This window comes from Arvicola amphibius, chromosome 7 (assembly GCF_903992535.2).
Source record: "Arvicola amphibius chromosome 7, mArvAmp1.2, whole genome shotgun sequence".
In the NCBI taxonomy this organism is placed as follows: domain Eukaryota; kingdom Metazoa; phylum Chordata; class Mammalia; order Rodentia; family Cricetidae; genus Arvicola; species Arvicola amphibius.
Window position 1 is genome coordinate 56952679 of NC_052053.1, and position 18661 is coordinate 56971339.

General features: G+C 39.3%; 2 protein-coding genes across 8 annotated transcripts in view; both read right to left on the reverse strand.

Annotated features, from left to right (window-relative positions):
* Rabgap1 (RAB GTPase activating protein 1) overlaps positions 1–18661 on the reverse strand; it is a 147880-nt gene that overhangs the window by 52204 nt on the left and 77015 nt on the right. For all 7 annotated transcript variants that reach the window (XM_038336124.1, XM_038336122.1, XM_038336126.1 and 4 more), the window contains one exon: positions 14968–15118. In XM_038336124.1, the coding sequence (XP_038192052.1) occupies positions 14968–15118 (151 nt within the window). The remainder of the gene's footprint in view (positions 1–14967; positions 15119–18661) is intronic.
* On the reverse strand, positions 6356–7405 carry Gpr21 (G protein-coupled receptor 21). Its single transcript, XM_038336137.1, has one exon. The coding sequence runs from the start codon at positions 7403–7405 to the stop codon at positions 6356–6358; it is 1050 nt and encodes a 349-aa protein (XP_038192065.1).

An 18661-nucleotide genomic window follows, 5' to 3' on the forward strand; every position in this document is an offset into this window, starting at 1 on the left:
CCAGTCACAGAATTGATCCCTCACACAACAGAACAGTGTTAAGAGTTTCCATCCCCATCTGGGAACCATCCGCATATGGTGCAGTTAATGACGTACTTCCAGGAAAAGACTGCCATTACTTACTTTAATAATGAACTGACATTATGTGAACTTACCCTAAATAAAAGATGGACTGTGTGTCTCATAAGGATTCTTTTGGTAAATTCCTCCAGGTGAAGTTCACTCTGTGAGGCTCCTTGAAAAACCTAACTTCAGAACTTTCCATGTGTAATGTCTCAGGGCCAGATTTTCTATGAGACAGGGATGACACTTTACTGGATATACAGCCACCAATGTCAGAACAAAGAACACAGAGCAAGAAAACTGAGAAAGCAAAGCCATAGCACCAAAGGTTCCAACATCTCTAGTCTCTTCTGTGGCTGAATTTTGTAGCTTCTTTTACCTGGCTCTGGAGCAAGGTATGTTCCGACTATGTGCATTTCATCTATGCTGTGAGAAACTGCAGTTAGGTAACACTGACAGGCATGGGGTAGCCTCAGGAACTGAGGATGTATTCCCACACTACTCTTTTCATGAAAAAATAAAAAAAGAAAGAAAGAAAGGAAGAAAAGAAAAATGAGGAAATAGTATCATTTCTAAAGAGTGTAGAGTAGCCCAGATCATATAGAAAGTTGCTTGTAGGGCTTGAGAGTGCATTTAAAACAGTCCCATTATCAATCCAGAAGGACAGAAGGGAGCAAGGCAGGAGACTAATAAACGTCATTTATTCATTCTGTTGTTTATGTAGACTTCTGTTCTGGAGCAGGTTCTGTGTGAAATTTGGGGGATGCAGCTATCGGGGTACTGCCCCTTGCCTTCACCAATTTTTCAGGCAATAAAAGAAAATAAACTAGTACTTATATAATCTTCAAGTCTGGGATTGCTAAATAGCACAGAGTAGTGATCTATTCCATGACTGAATGTATGGAAGCTTACCATAACATACGTGAAGCTACGGCAAGTAGGAAGAGTCATCACTTGCACTCATGAAGCGCTTCCCATGATCTGATTCAGTCCTTCAGAGTCACAGAGCACAAAAGGGCCTCTATTGCCTTTACTATCCCTAAGTTACTAACCAGCTCACCAGGTTTCCACATTTGCAATACAACGTTCATTGTTACTGTGCCAGATTTCCTTTTAAAATTTTTAAAGAAATGCCGGTGACTCCTTTGTAGTCCTAAGAAATAGCTACCACAGTCAGGTGGTGGTGGTGCACATCTTTTGATACCAGTGCTAGGAAGGAGGAGTCAGGTGGATCTCTGAGTTTGAGGCAGCCTGGCCTACAAAGACAACCAGGACTACACGGAAAAACACTCTCTCCAACTTCACCCCCTCAAAAAGAAATAGCTACCTCGTTTCTAGAATCTATAAATAACATTAATAACATGTACAGTTTAATATATTTACATTTGGTTTTTCTTCAATTTGAAACAGGGAAAGTATGCAAAACCACAACATGCCATAATTTACAGGTTTAAAATTTCCCAATGCCACAGTTCTCCCATCTTTAAATGTCTCCCAAACTGCTCATATACCAATAAACTATGGTTTGCCAAAAACTTATTTTGCAAACCTTTTTAATAAGAAGCACAAGGTCAATGAAATTAAGACATTTTCTATAAAGTCATTGTGCACATTTTTCAAAGGAACTTTGGAAAAGCAGAGGAAACCCTCCCCAAACCATTCTACCATCTAAGCTAGTGAACCTGCCACTTCACATTCAAGGGCATGGACAGTTCATTTATAATATGAAAGTTCAAGTTTCTCCAATCCTAAAAATATGAAATAAACTAAGTACAAAAGAAAAGTCATGTGTAAAAGGCTCAAAAAGAATTTATGCAGCAATACTGCTAAGAGGAAACCTGTCCAAAAGAGGGTTCTGAATAAGCAGCAGCAGGTCTGTCAACAACTGGGCTGTTCAGTATTCTTTCTAAGGTAGCCACTGGCTCACATGCCAACTACTTCCCCACTCTAAGAGGACCAAAATGTCCTCACTGGAATGACTGCATAAGACCACACAATTCCTTTACAAGCTAAACAATTACCATTGTCTTACTTTAGAAGCTTTATTATGAAGTTACTTCAACACCATCTCTAAAAGTATATGTGTATTCTGGTACCAGTCACACACCACTGAGTTAGACGAGCTATCTGTGGTATTTGAGTCTAAAATTAGGTGCTTTTTTTTCACTCTGAACTAGTTGGATTGGTATTTAAACAAAATGTCATCAAATGTTGCATTTAATGTCCCAGAATAAAAAGATTAAACACAAACTTTTCAAAGCTATCATGCAGAGAGAATTCTCTCAGCCCCTGAAGACTATGTAACTTTTCCCTTCATCTCTTCTTAACCCCAGCCCTGCCACATAGTAATTTAAAAATAAACCAGCAGTGCCCACAATGAATCAAAGATAACAGGATTGATTCCTCGAGCCTTAAAAGTTTACACAGCACAATGAAGACAATATAAATTGGGAAGACGTCTGCTATTACCAAGCATCATAAAGTCTACCTATTTTTCTTAACAATTACTACAACTACTTATTTTCTTCTTCAGTCTGTGCTTCAAACAGCACTATAGACTCTACTTTGAAAAAAAATGCCTTTAATAAAACCAGAACTTGATATTGTAAAACTAAACAACTGTTAGAAAAAGATCTTAATTAAAAAGCCATGCTTGCATTTGTTGCCAATACCAGAATAATTTTCTTTCCCACTGTTACAAAATGGAACCCCAGAACAAGAGTGAAAAGGGCTTCACTTCTTATAAAAGGAAAAGCTGTTCTCTTACTACTGATTTAATACATTTTAATAAACACCATCTTCAAGATTCTCATGTTTGCTGAACTAAAAATTCATAAGCACAAAGCAAATATGAAAAGATGAAACTTCCTAGCATGTATGAAAAACAAAGCTGCTGTGGTGGACAACTGAAATCCCAGCACTGGGGAGCAGGAGGAAGGGAGAGCTACAGGAGACCACTTCACAAAAGGGAATGAGACGCATACACCCCACCAAGTCTACAGAGCTGACCTTTCAGCTGTGTAATGCAAGGAGATAGAAATTTACGAACTTATTTCTAGAATCCAGCAGAAAACATTTTCTACTTGAAACAGAAATTCAACTAAGTTCCTTCCCAACTCCGGGCCAGGGTTTCTGTGTGACCTGGGTTGCCCTGGAATTCTACCCAGGGTCCTCTGAGTGCCAGCCTCAGTGTCCCTTTCAGGGTTCAGAAGACTCACAGCAGCATGGACTTAGATCTAAGGGTGAAATGAACTCTCCACTATGTACTTTTTCTGCATCAGTTTCTCTTTTTTTCTTTTTCCTGCTAAGTTTCAGCTTAAACACACACAGAGAACAAAGACAGATTCTGAGCTTGAATTTTCTCAGGTCAAAAGGCAGATAAGAGCTGTCCTAAGGTACACTGTCAGCATCTTTATGGTCTCGGGGAGATGTGGCCAGAAAAGAGGCTTCTAAACTCTACAAAGGGGAGAAGGGGAATTCCCATGTTAAACTAAGCAGATTCAGAATATCAAGATATGGTTAACAACATCATGTCATGCTGATTTTAAGTAGATGTGTGTCACCCCTTTACTGCTTAATGGTTCAGGAATGTCCTGGAATCAGGTACAAGCTCACCTGAGAGGTGCCTGGAAGGCTAGATATAAACATAGGTACCTTACATAATCAGATCAGTCTCATTAGCCATTCCAGACTCCAGCTTTCTTCTCCAGAAGAGGCAGTCAATCATTTTGTCAACTCAGTTAAAGATTTTGTTGATAACAACTCCTTGTGGAACCTTCTTATCAATTTTGGAATTATAGAAGAATTAATCATTTTACTTTTATTCTTTATTCCAGTCATCCTCAGACACTTAGGATCTGAAATATGCGTTGACCAGAGGATGGCCATACACTGCATTTATTAAACAAAAAACAGGGAGAGCTGCGGTCTGCAGGAAATATGCAATGAGATTTCAGCTGATGAAGCAGAAGGCTGACCCACCAGAATGAATGTGTTCTGATGTAAAGCCAGATTCACAAGGCGCTGGACCTACCACCTTTTGTATATCAGCTGAAATTTCACTGCACCACAGCAGAACTCTGTCTTGTAGACCAGGCTGGCCTTAAACTCAGAGATCCTCTTGCTTCTGCCTCCTGAGTGCTGGGACTAAAGGCATGTGCCACCACCATCTAGAAACCATCTAGCTACGTCTAACCGAGTATTTTCATCATGAGTTTTAAATTCTGAAAGAGCTGAGTTAAATTTGCTAATATTAACTATCAGAACAAGCAAGACTGGGGGAAAACTCAGAATCCGTTTTTTTTTTTTTTTTTTTTGAGCAAGGATCTCACTATGTACTTCTGGCTGTTCTGGAACTCATTATGTAGATCAAGCTGACCTTGAACTCACAGAGCTCTACCTGCCTCTATAACTTGAATTCTGAAGCTTTTATAATTCTTAGTCATTTAAAAAGCTTAAAAAAGAAGATAATTGAGGTTAAAATAAAAATCAATGTCTAAAACATAAAACTGGCTAGGGGCTGGCCATGGTGGACCATTAATCCCAGGAGAGAGACAAGTGGGACTCTGAGTTCAAGGCCAGTCTGGTCTAGATAGCGAGTTCCTAGGTGGCTAGTGCTAAAAAGTGAGACACTGGCTTAAAAAGAAAAACAGAACAAATAAATTATGTTGTTAATATAAAAGAAGTATTTGCCTTGTTTGCACAAGGCTCTGGGTGCAATAAAAGAATTGGGGAGGGGACACACAATACCTTCTGTTTAAAAGGGAATAGCCTTCTAACATCAGGATGGAAAACCAAAGCATATCTGTGGGTTTCATAATCATCCTTATCCTTTCTTGGATTTTAAAATCTACTTTTGCTAGCACCCCGATCTCCTCCACTGCCTGTTTCACTGAGTATCACAGTTCCACCTGCATGACAACCTCTGGCCAGAGTCAGAGGCCAGTTAATCTCCTTGACACTTTTAAAAATAAAAACTAGCACAAAGTCCAGGAAGTACTGACTGGAACTGCTAACAGCTCTCTCCTTTTAGACAAACAATTCCCTTGCTTTCAAGGCAATCACTTTTAAAACAAAGGTAACACTAAATACCAACACAAAGCATTCCAGTAATTCTAAACAATAAAATTCTATACATTTTGCTAGTGCTTTGGAAAACAGACAAGTGAGAAAAGAACTATATGACAGAGGACTTTTTCCAAAAAGAGGATCACAGGTAGGTAACTTGGCCCAATCAGAACCCTTCTCCCTTCAAAGGAGGTTCCTGGCCAGCACCTGAAAAAAGGTTTTCCAAAATGAACGGTGACTGTGATGTCATCTGACTGTTTAAAAGGCACACAGCACAATCAACCCTGAGTGGATTCAGTTCTTACTGAAGACTAGATAAGAACAGAAAACATTAAAGTCAGTCTCTATCTATCTATCTATCTATCTATCTATCTATCTATCTATCTATCTATCTATCTATCTAATATTCACATTACAATGGACAGTTATCCATCTATTATTTATTTAAATACATTTTTGTTATAAAAAGAAACCCAACTCAATGTAAATGTTCAATATTCACAAACACAGAGGCACAGGAAAAAGCACTGTAATGTCACTTCTACACACATGTACAGAATGTTCACAAGCATGAAGTAATTGCAGCTGTTTCTCACAAACTGTATGACTTCATTGCATGGTTGCTTCACGGTTCATTTCAAAACTCCAAAAGTAATCTTCAGGGATCACATTATTCATCCTATGGCGATTTCTTCCAAGACATTTCACTATCTAAAGGAGTACTGAAACTTACAGTGCAGTTATATCTTTGCACAGATAAAGAAAATCCTTGTTAGTTCATAAGTCTATCTTAATATTCCCTGTTAAAAGATATCAATTGCACATAAGTTCCAAGTTGCTTGGAAGAATCCAGAAAAGAGAAAAGAAAATGGCGATTTTTTTTTTTTAAAGTGCTGCCACTTTTCACACCCAGGTTCAGTCACACCAGCTGGGAGAGGTATCAGCTATGGCTTTATTCCTTTTGAATCTTACTTCCATGACATTTCAAAAACTGCATCACGAGTTTTTTTTTTTTTTTTTTATGATCCGGATTCTTCTAATTTTAAATCTCATTTAGGAAACAACTTCTGCAAACTGAAAAGTGTCCGGATAGTCCGCAGCTGCTCAGAGTCAAATTATCCTGTCCTAGATCTCCTAGTAAACTGGGAGTACAGGATAGGAGGGAAAAGGAGAACCAAAGCCACCCTTTCTCCCTGCAAACAAAGCAACTGAGTATATAAACCCCTCAGATATGGCATCCATTAAGGGGTCCTTTCCATCTAACTGTGTAAGGGTCCTTGGCTGTAGTGTGACTTGTACAAGAAGTACACACAGTCCTTGAGAGACCCTTTAATCCTCTTTGGAAAACACTGTTGGAGAGACTGTAAATGATACAGTTACAGAAACTATTACTAATAGCAAGCCAGGTAGTCAGGAAGGATGCAAGGTGGCTGCTGCAGCCAGTGGAGCTCTCCAGCAGAAAGTAGAGGATGTATGGCAACCAGAGGACATAAAACACACTTGTAATTCTCAAGAGGACCATGGCATAGCGCTTATCAGGACAAGTCTGGGCTTCCCCAGTCTCCTCATTCCGGCTGCTGAATCGGGCTTGCCTTTCGCTGATTTCTTTTGTGTGCTGTTGGCAGATGCGGAAGATGCTGACATATGTGAAGCAGACAATGAGGGCAGCTGGGGCGTACAGCATCACCACGATGAACAATGTGAAGTAGAAGTTGGTGTGCCAGGACGCTGCACACCACTGAAATACATCTCCATGATATCCAGGTTTGCCCCAGTGGAAGAATGCAGGCAGGAAGACCAAGCTGGAATACAGCCAAATCAGAAAAATACACAGGCGTAGTCTCCAGGGAGTAACCAGCGTATTATAGGTTAAAGGCTTAGTGATGGCAATATATCTATCAATGCTGATACAGGCCAGAGAAGTCATGGAAACACTCTTCAGAACTGATATTACAAAGCCAAATACTTGGCAAGTCATGGCCTCCTCCATAGGAAGGGGGTAGTGGAGTAGCGACAAGGAAGGGACCAGGCAGCTTACCCCAACCAAGAGGTCAGCATATGCCATTGTCTGGATGAAATAACTTGTAGTGTGATGGTTCAACAGAGGTGCACAGTAAAACACAAAAATCACAATGATGTTGCCAGAAATAATCAATGTGGTTAGAAAGACAACAATCAGTGCTTCCAAAAGACAAAAACTGACAGTTTCTGAGTAGCCCAGTGCCAGGAGACAGAAAGGATGGCTGCTCTGATCACCATCCAAGGTGGAGTTCATCTCGTCGGGAACTGGTTCTCATTTCATGCTGCCACCTGGCTGCTGTCACAGTTCCCGGGAGCAGCTATTGTCACTGCATTCGACTCTGCATGTGTGAATTTGTGTGAGACAATCCCAGAGAACCCTGGTCACCATGTTCCTGGAGGTGGCGCTGCTGAGGTACATTGCCTGCTGTGCAATTTCCCTTTAAATTCTTCCTGGAATTGGGAAAGTCAACAGCAGTTGTCTGGCCAGTCCCAGACTTGGCCATACTGCCATGTTTACCATGTGCATAGCACCAAGGGAGTAAGGTAAACTGGGGACAGTGTCTTCAGGCCAAGTGATAGTGGGGGTAGGGACAGAGAGAGGAAGATTGGAAGCTTCAGCAGGAGTTGTAATGAGTCTCCTCTGAACAGCTGACAGAAGAAAAGGAGAAAGCATTTTACATTTTGCATTCCATATCCTAATCAAAAAACCTAGCTAGTTCTGACTGCGACCACCACCCCCCCCTCAGCAGCACCCATCTATAAAGGGCGCTTACTCCAGTGGAGCAGCTATTCCAAGATCAACATAAAAGGAAAGCACTTATTGATCCATTCTACCCTTATTTTCTTTTATTTAACGTGTTGTGGGAGACAGAATCTCCTTATGGTAATCCCGAAAACATCTGGCTACAATTATCACTGATAAAAATTAACCAAGATTAATTTTTCCATTAAATTCAATGTACTATTTTACCACTGAAAACATCTTAATAGAATTTAAATGCTTAGCTCAATTTCAGAGTGTTACCTGTAATTCTGCATGATGAAATCCAAACAAAAGCCACAATAAATCCTTAACAGAAAGCCTTGAAGTGCAGGATTGTGCTTCAGCCTGTGTACGGCAGAACTAAAGCACAGAGGGAGAGGAAAATGGAGTAGGAGGGGAAGCAGGGAGAAGGGACTTGGGAAAAGAAAGAACGGGGAAAGGGAAGGAAACCAAATGTGCTCACATTTAGCATCTAGCATCGTGGGCAGCTCATCGCCAGAGAGAAGCTCCGGGTTTTCAAAATCAGACACACCATGGGCACTGACTTGGGTTGCCAGCAGTCCAGAGTGTTTGAAAGCTGTCTCCCTTCTGTCTAGAATCCCTCTCTTAGGTAAATGAGTAGAATTCAGACTGCCAGCAAGAAAAATAGGCAGTAACTACAAGGGTGGATGGGCGGAGAGGGAGGGAAGAGAAGGAGGAGTCAGGAGTTGGGCTGAAGCTCACTACTAGAGGAGTGAGGGGTAAAGTCCTATTTTGTACCATTTTCCCAAGGACAAAGAACAGTTCTCAGAGAAAGGAATTGTGTTAACAGTATATGGCAATGGAGGGACTCTAACTCAGATGCACAAGAAGTTATAGTTAGAAGACTTAAATATTCAGCCTCAATTTTATTTTCTCGTTTATTGGATATTGCCTCTTCATCAGTCTAGTTAGGCGCTCTACCCAAGTGACGCTCGAAACAGCATGCAGATATTTAGGTACAAGTTTTCCAATCTTATGATGCAAATTGAAATCATACAGCATTTATTTCAGATAATATCATAAAAGGTGCTCTTCAATAACTAGGAATTGGGTGCTGAGGGAATGGTATAATTCTGCCAGAAAAAAGCCCCACATTTCTAGTAGGGTGAAAGAAAACAAATGGTGGTGTCTGTCATGATTCCAGGAAGTCTGCAAACTGAACAGAACATTATGTGTGATCCAACTTGTATTCTTATTTATTTTATACATTCTTTCTTACTGTGGGCAAAAGGATGCCTTACAATCACAATTCAGTGAAGTGTGAACACTTTACCGCAGGAAAGCAAGGACCTGAAAACATGCTGAAGCACAAGACTAACAGCAAGCAGTACGTGACAGGCCTCAGCAGAGAGCAGCAGCATCTTTCTGTATTTAAATCATTGTAGCTCAAAGATTATTTGAGGTACTGACTGACTCCTGCTCCTTCTCCCACTCTCTTTCCACACTCATCACCAAACACGCGGTATGCTAAGGGCTCTACCTCTGAGCGTGTCTTACACAGTAATATCAGTCTCCTGAGCTGCAATTTTATAGCCCATTATCTAGGCTCAGCTGTAGTCTAAAAGCACCAAATAGAAAATGCTGCACTTTGAGACAGCCCACATTAATACTTACCACAACATACTGTTATAGCTATTTTATTATTATCTATTTTTTTAACCTCTTACTATGCCTACTTTGTAAGTTATACTTTATTAAAGGTATAGAAAGGATAAAACAGTTACAAGTCTGGCACTATCTGATGCTGGAGGTCTTGGAACATGTCCCCAGCAAATAAGGGAGTCTCCTTTGCTATCTCTCACCCCAGTCTAACCCACAATTATCTTAATGCCATGTTTCACTGGAACTAAAATAATATTCTAAAACTAAAATGACAAATAAACAAGTTAATAACAGTAATTAGGCAGCTGCTTACACTTAATATGACTATGAATCGAGCTGAATACTTTTACTTATTAACCCTGTTAATACTAACAATCATAGAAGTAGGTTTCTATTATCATCCCATTTTATGCCTAGTGGTATTAAGTTGCCCAATGACAGCTAGAAAACATGGGAGCTAGGATTTGAACCAAGACAGCCTGCCTTCTGTCAGACACGTGAAATCATCTTACATGTTTTTTACTTTTTAAAATTTCATCTATTTATTTGCTTTTTTGAGGCAGAGTCTCACTACATAGACTAGGCTGCCCTCAAACTCACAGAAATCAGCCTGCCTCTGTACCACCACACCCAGTTATACTGCCTTTTAAACCTAAACATAGGGAAACAGTAGAGCATTTGTCTTGGATATACAGCCAGCACTGGAAATACAAAATGCTATAAAATAAACATGAGATAAAATGATTCATTCTTTATTAAGGTCAACTGGAATCTGGCCCATGCTGGGTTTTCTGGCCTTACTTATCCTGGCCTCACATGGGCTTAGCCAATGCCTCACCTCTGACCATGAGAGCTCCACCTCCTCAACACTGTAGCACTGCACAATGTGCCCAACTGCCAACCTCCAGGATGACTTCAGAAGACAAGACCTTTAGAAGGCTGGGTGAGAAACCTTTGTTTGTTTTTCTAGACACGCTCTCTCTGTGTAGCCCTGGCTGTCCTCAAACTTGCTCTCTAGACCAGGCTAGTCTCAAACTCACAGAGATCCACCTGTTTGCCTCGAGTGCTGGGTTTAAAGGCGCATGCCACTACCGCCTGGCTAGATGAGAAACCTTTAATGCCATCTGAATTCAGTGATGATGTACATTCTTCTAAAATTCTCACGGAATTTGAATTGTTTATAGTTAAATGCCTAGTTTTCTCAGGACTGATCCAGAGAGAAAATTCTTCTTTAAATGAATAAACAACACAAGCCAAATACAACAGAAATTCTGTTTTTGGGTTGAAAGAGCTTTCAAATACAGCAATGACAACTGCTGGTGCAGTCACAATACAGGGGAAGCGCTCCTTTCCTAAAGTCTAGGACCTAGAAGCAAGCAATGAAAGACTTCCACTAGCCTACGGTTTCAGAGCACTTCATATTTTCATATCATGGTGCTTTAACTGATAGTTTATACAAAAGCAAAACCAAGACAAACCAAAAACATCACCACCACAACCAAGAGGAAAACCACAAATCTGAAACAGTTCCAATCCCAAACTTTTAGAGATGTTCGATCTATACTAGGCTAAATGACATAAAATTTAAAAAAAAAAAAAAATCCCAAATACTAACAATTTCAAAATAATCAAACCAATATATTCACATTCTTGGAATTCAGGAAACATTAGAACTCCCTAGATAGATTTGATATGCAGAATATTATTTTCACAAGTAATTTAAAGAGACATGATGTAGCAACTGCTATATGGAAGCAGTAATACAGGGTAATTTGTGTGTCCGTGTCTCCTATATTTTGTCTGTATACTTTTTAGTGTACAAAATAATGGGTTTCATAACACTTTAATGCATGTGTATCATTATACGTTGTGTTTAAATTCCCTCCCACTCCTCATTCTTGTAGTCCCCAAAATCCAGTACCAGTCAGCAGCCCTCTTCCTTACAGAAAACAGTCTTAAGGACAACTCACAACATAAAGTCTTTCTATTAAGAGAAATTAATTAGTTTTTATTTTTATGTGTATATGTGTATATTTAGATAAGTTTATGTATACTACATGTGGGCATCTAATACTCTGGAACTGGAATTATAGACAGTTGTGAATCGCCATGTGGGTTCTAGAAACCAAACCCAGGGCTTCCACAAGAGCAAATAAGTACTCCTAATTGCTAAGCCATCTCTCTCCAGCCCCTATGATTTCTTATACAATAGGAGTATCCACTTTGATATGGTAGAATCATGGCCTGTGTTTTGAGGTAAAACACTAGCAATTTCTCAGTACCCAAAGAAAATAGGTCACAGAACCTCTATTGAATGTAGAATTCATGGATGCTCATATGCCTTACAGAAAATGATGCAATGGGGAACTAGGGACTATGGTAGAGTGCTTGCCTACCATGCCCAAGATCCTGAGTTCAATCTACAACATGGGAAGGAAGGAGTATTTATATGCAACATAAACAATATTCCTGTAAGCTGTGCAGTAGTGGTGCATGCCTTTAATCCCAGCTTCAGGAGGTAGAGGCATGTTGATATCTGTGAGTTTTGGGGCCAGCCTGGTCTACAAAGTGAGTTCCAAGATGGCCTAGGCTATTATGCAAAGAAACTCTGTTGCAAAGCAAATAAACAAAACAAAAAAATCAAACTCCAAAACAAATATTTAAGAAAAATACCCCAATATTCCTGTATAAATTACTAACAATACATAATACAATGTAAATGCCTACATAAATAATTGCTATTATTTTATTTGGGAAATAATAAGAAAAAAGTTTATAGATTTTTGATACTGAAGCAAACCTTCAAAAACATTTTCTATCACTGATGGTTAGATCTATTTATATAGGATCTAAAAATTCAGAAAGGGCTTTCATCTATGTCCCAACGACTGATCCATGGTACAGAACCATATTTGGGTTTACAAATGAGTGCACTGAATCAGTGCTCAGGCTTCCTAACTCCAGGTGCTTCCTGCTAAACAAACAGGTTTTCATTGCTGGGTGTCCTGAGCTACATTCTTGTGATTTCAGTCCGTGCCTATTAAATTCCAGAGAGCTATTTTTATTTAAGAAGGAAGCAATCTGCTCAGTGATGACACCATCATTGGTGCATTCTATTTCTAGACTAGTAAAATGTGGCTGGGCCCCCTAAGCTTCAACTCGATAAGTAATTAAGAGATAAAAAGCTGTGATATAGAAGTGCTGCTAACTTAGGGTCTTGATATGCACATGTAATTGCAGAAAAGTCTTAAAATTGAAATTAAAGCTTGCTAGGTGGTGGTAGCACACACCTTTAATTCTAGCACTTGGGAGGCAGAGACAGGTGGATCCCTGTGAGTTCGAAACCAGCCTGTTCTACAGAGTGATTTCCAGGACTGACTCCATAGCTACTGTGAAATCCTGTCTCAAAAAAAAAAACCCAACCAACCAACCAACCAACCAAGAAACAAAAAAAGACATTAAAGCTCAGAAAAGACCACACACGTTTGAGAAGGAGCAAGGGGTGAAAAAGAGGAACACCAGGATATGCTGCTGACCAATTAGTCTCTCACTATAAAATAATTTACCGTACAAGTTTTGCTGTAAATTTTGAATACTAAATATTGAATCAAAAGGAACACTGAGAGGTACTGACATAAAATATAAAATATTATAAAGTATAGCCAAAGACAGAAGGGACTGAAAAAGGTTCTGGAAGCTGCAAATCGGAAAGGCCATACTGTGCCTGGAAGACAGCTCTCTACTGTACTCCACGTTTTGCCCCTGGGTCCTATATCCTTTCCACACCATCTTCTGTAGTGTTTCCTGAGCCTTGTAGGGGATGATACAAATTCTTTTCTAGAAGCTGTCTCAAAAGCTGCCCACCCATTAAAATACACCACATGAACCTCTCCTTTATGGCTCCCACTGTGATTTGTCAGGCACATTCAATAAAGGACACTCAGCTGTTCTTGTGTTTGGCTTCCTCGGACCACAACTGTTATGTTAGACTCTCATTTTCTTTGAAGATTGTATCTTCTTTCTTTATGTTGCTTTTCTATAAGATTTTTTGTGTTAACAGTTTTAAAAAGATAATATAAACTCCTCATAAGGTTTAAATATTTTGTTTACAAAGGTTTTTACCTTTTGTCATATAAAAAGTTTTCACGTTGGGCAGGTGAGATGGCTCAGTGGTTAAAGGTACCTAAGTCTGAAAACCTGAGTTTGGTCCCTTGGACCCATATGGTGAATTTTCTTCAGAATGGACTTGGTATGGAAAGATGGTTTAGAGATTAAGAACACCAGCTGCTCTTCCAGAGGTTCTGAGTTCAATTCCCATCAACCACATGGTAGCTCACAACCATCTATAATGAGATCTGGTGCCCTCTTCTGGCTAGTAGGCATACATGCAGACTGAACACTGTATATATAATAAATAAATAAATCTTTAAAGAGAGAGAGAGAGAGAGAGAAAGAGAGAGAGAGAGAGAGAGAGAGAGAGGAGAATGGACTTTTACCAGTTTTCCTCTAAGCCCCAAAATATACTGGGGCACTAGCATGCCCAAACACACACATACATATGCAAACACAACAAATAAAATGTAAATGCAATTTTAAGAAATTTCAAGTGCTGTGGGAGAATCTGCATGTTCATAACCCAGATTCCAAATTTACCTATTAGAGAAGCTGCTTCCTAGTAGATAAACATTGCCAACATTTTGAGAAAACTAAAACCAAACCTATTATATGGGTACAAAAGGCACAAATGCTGCCTAACCCAGTAGGAAATTACATCTTTGTACTTGGGACACAGTATTTTATCCCCTCTTGCTTTGCTCGTGAAACTTTGAAGAATGCTTCAACTTGAGCAGGGAACACTGTGAAATAAAGGTTTCACCTTAGAGGATATAAGCCACAGCAGATTAAGTGTAAAGCTACAGGATTATTTTCTTATAAGTGTAGAAAATAAAAGAAGGCCTTCTTTACCAAAGCGTATTTCTATGGAAAAAAAAAATATAGCTAGTTTGTGGAAGCTCATGCTTATAATGCCAGCAATTGGGAGCCTTAGGTAGGGAGACTGCCACAGTTCAAGGCCAGTCTTGTCTATACTGTGAGTTCTAGACAAGCCCAGAACCCATTTAAAAAAACAAACAAACAACAAACCAAAACAAAAAGCAACCAAATAAATAAAAACCCACACCAACAAAACAAAACATTTGTGTACACTGCACTGCACAAGTAATCTGGCTCATTGTTAATCTAGGTGGAAAGGACTGAGACGCACAGTGGGTCAGAGGGCATGATCTACCCTGAGACAAACTCAACTGGAGAGGTAAACTTCATGCATTCATTTGTCTTTGTGTCAAGAAAAGAAACATCTCTGAACTACTCATTTAACATAAATTATACAGCATTCATCTATTCACTTTGAAGCTCACATCCTCTCTGACCTTTGTGATGAGAATTCGGTACTTTTCTACTAAGTGATCATTGTTGTGGCAGCCAGCTAGCAGCTGCCAGACTTCTCCACGAAGAGCTTCTGGGACACCACTTCTCACTAAGGATGACAACTGCTTCGGTCTCACACTCAAGTTGAGATGCCTAAAAATAAAGTCACAATTCATTACTGCAGCAAAGGGAGATACTCTGAAAGTCTTTAATGAAAATGGTTCACAAAGATATAAGAAGGTAACACAGTAATAATAATAAAAGTGGAAGCAGTGACATGGCACCTGCAAGCTACTCTACGTATCTTTAAATCATCTAAAAAGTAAAACTGGAAGCCAGATGGTGGCCGCACACACCTTTAATCACAGCAGAGGCAGGTGGATCTTTGAGTTCGAGACCGGTTCTAGGACAGCCAAAGAACCACTGTCTTTAAAACAAAATAAAACAAATAAAAACTGTCTTTAGAACTGGAAACTGCAGAGATGCTTTTTTGTTGTAGCTTACGTACAATTTAAGAGAAAAACTGCAAGTGGCAGGCAGATCTCTGTGAGTTTGAGGTCAACCTGGTCTACAAGAGCTAGTTTCAGGACAGGCTCCAAAGCTACAGAGAAACCCTGTCTTGAAAAGCCGAGAGAGAGAGAGAGAGAGAGAGAGAGAGAGAGAGAGAGAGAGAGAGAGAGAGAGAGAGAGAGAGAGAGAGACAGAAAGATATATATATATATATATATATATAGAGAGAGAGAGAGAGAGAGAGAGAGAGACAGAGACACAGAGAGAGAGAGAGAGACAGAGAGAGACAGACAGACAGACACACAGAGAGAAACTGCAATTAGGTGCTAGAGACATGCTTAACTGCTAAAACCAATTGCAGCAGCTCTTGCAGAGACCCAGACTATACCATGATATGAGAGATAAGGGTGCTCTCATATAAACTTTCCTTGCATGTGTGTACGCATGGAGAATTGTCAGTAAAAAACAGTATTAGTTGTTCTGCTGCTAACTAAAGGTTTGAAACACTATAGCCTTTAAGCTAAATACAGTCCTCCATCTCTGTTGTAAATACTTTTACGACACAATTATGAGTATGTCTCTGTATTGTTTATGATTGTTTTGATTTTCTGTAGTAGAGGTGAGTAGTTGTGACAGACTATCATTGGGCCACAATGTCTTAAATATTTATTCTTTGGTCCTTCGCAGAAATATTTGCTAACCCTAATTTAAAGTGGTAAGATTTCTTTCAGAGTGATTTCAACCATTAACAGTTTTAACTCGACATATAATTAGCACACTATTTATTTTATACTGAGGACATCAGTGCATCAGTACTCCTATCTTCCAAGAATCATATTCAAATGAACCTGGAAAATGACATACAAAGATACTAATACTGTATGAAAATCTACTTTTGTAAATAAACTAACTTCAAGATCAGACATGTTATGTTAAAAAAATTATGGCTATTCTTATTAGAATCCTTACCTTGTGTGTGAAAATGCAGAAGTTTGTAATATTGTTATAGTTGAAAGAGTGCATACAATCTGACACTGTTTGGCGCATGATAAATGTTTCACCTATGATTACTACAACCCTAAAATCTATAAACTTTAAACAACAGGACTATCAGTAGTTTTGCACACTCCTAATTTCCATGATATTACAATGTTCATAGAACACCCAAGATAGACGAAAACGATGAGATGGATGAAACAGAACAGATTATTAGATTATTATATATTTGGAGACATGACTCAAATAAGCAAAACCAGTTAAAAAAAATCTGATGACAGCAGACACAGATGGGAATTCAGTTAATATGTTTAAGAGAATGGGAGGACACAGCTGATTATGAGCAACAAAGTTTGACAACAAACTAAGTCATGAAATGAAATGTTAATTCACAGAATTAAATGAGTTCTTGCCTAATGTGTACCAGCACTTGGAGGCAGAGGAAGGTAGATCTCTGTAAGTTCAAGGCCAGCCTGGGCTACAGAGTGAGTTTCAGGACAGAAAATGCATTCTCGACTGTAAATACCGTGGAGATGATTTTAAACACGCTACTATGAAATTAGGTCAGCACTGATTACAATGCTGGTTTAGAGTAGGAACATTTCACGTCTGTAAGACTTTCTGCATCAGCAGTTCACACCCTCAAAACTCACTGAGTGGAAGCTGAGACTGACTGACTCCTGAGAGTAAAGAAACATCAAAATTTAAGAAGAAATGTTCCTGAGGGCTTTTGCATAGTTCATGCATTCTAGGTCATATGTCTAAAGACAATTCATGTTTTGATTTGTTGGTTTTTTTAATACATTTTTGAGATTTTTCCCAATGCAATGCAGAAATGCAGAGTGGTTTGCTTTTTTTTTTTTTTTTTTTTTTTTTTAGTTTTTCAAAAACGGGGTTTCTCTGTATAGCTTTGAAGCCTGTCCTAGAACTAGCTCACAGAAACCAAATGCACAGAAATCCACCTGCCTCTGTTTCCTGAGTGATGGGATTAAAGGTATGCACCATCACTGCCTGGCTGCAGACAGTATTTTGTTCAAAGTGTAAAGCATTGTGAAAGCATCGTCATGTGTACTGTTAGCATTAAGGGTCATCACATCTGCTGAGACACAGCTTTACTAAAAATACAGGGAAGGATTTAACAGGCAAAACTTCTAGGAGGAAAAAAAAAAAACCCTTAATGAATAAGGTCCAGGGCTGGAGAGATGGCTCAGCGGTTAAGAGCATCGCCTGCTCTTCCAAAGGTCCTGAGTTCAATTCCCAGCAACCACATGGTGGCTCACAACCATCTGTAATAAGGTCTGGTGCCCTCTTCTGGCCTGCAGGCATACATGTAGACAGAATATTGTATACATAATAAATAAATAAATAAATAAATAAATATTTAAAAAAAAAAAAAAGAATAAGGTCCATAGGGAACTTTAATGAGAACCTTAATAACCAGAGCATCTGCAACACAGACATCAGACCACTTTCAAACTTAGCTTTTTCCTCCAAGACATCTTACTAAGGAAGAAAAGATACTCCGTATATGTCCCACTGGACTATCTCTAGTATGCTAATCAACACCTCTCTGTAAATAGGCTAAAGAACAATGCTTCCTAACACTGTTGTGTTGTCTTTTTTTCTGTTTGTTTTTAGAGAGGGTCTCTTGTATACCCCAGGCTGGCCTAGAATTCATTATGTAGACTAGGCTGGTCTCAAACTCACAGAGATCCTTGGCCTCCCGAGTGTTGGTATTTAAAGGCATGAGTCACCATGTCTGGGCCAAATTCTTGGTTTTGAGACACAATTTTGCTATATAACCCAGGCTGGATTTGAAGTCTTAATCCTCCTGCCTCCACATCCCAATGCTGAGATTGTAGACATGTCCACCATGCCTGTCTTGGGAAGCAGTCACATTTTGTTTTGCAGTTCTGAGGATTAAACAGAGTGACCCAAGCATGGCCTGGCAAATATTCTATATGACAGAATTATATCCCCAGACTAAACCTAAACTAGGAACACACAAGCCAGATGGTGTTGGCACACATCTTTAATCCTGGGATTCAGGAAGCAAAGGCAAGCAGACCTCTGTGAGTTCAAGGCTAGCCTGGTCTACAGAGTGAGTTCTGGGATAGCCAGAGCTGTTATACAGAGAAACCCTTTCTTGAAAAAGCAAAACAAACAAACAAAAAACACAGAAAAAACAAA

What these genes read in the sequence shown, in the direction of transcription:
- Gpr21 (XM_038336137.1), bottom strand. Translation starts at nt 7,405, where the DNA reads ATGAACTCCACCTTGGATGGTGATCAGAGCAGCCATCCTTTCTGTCTC.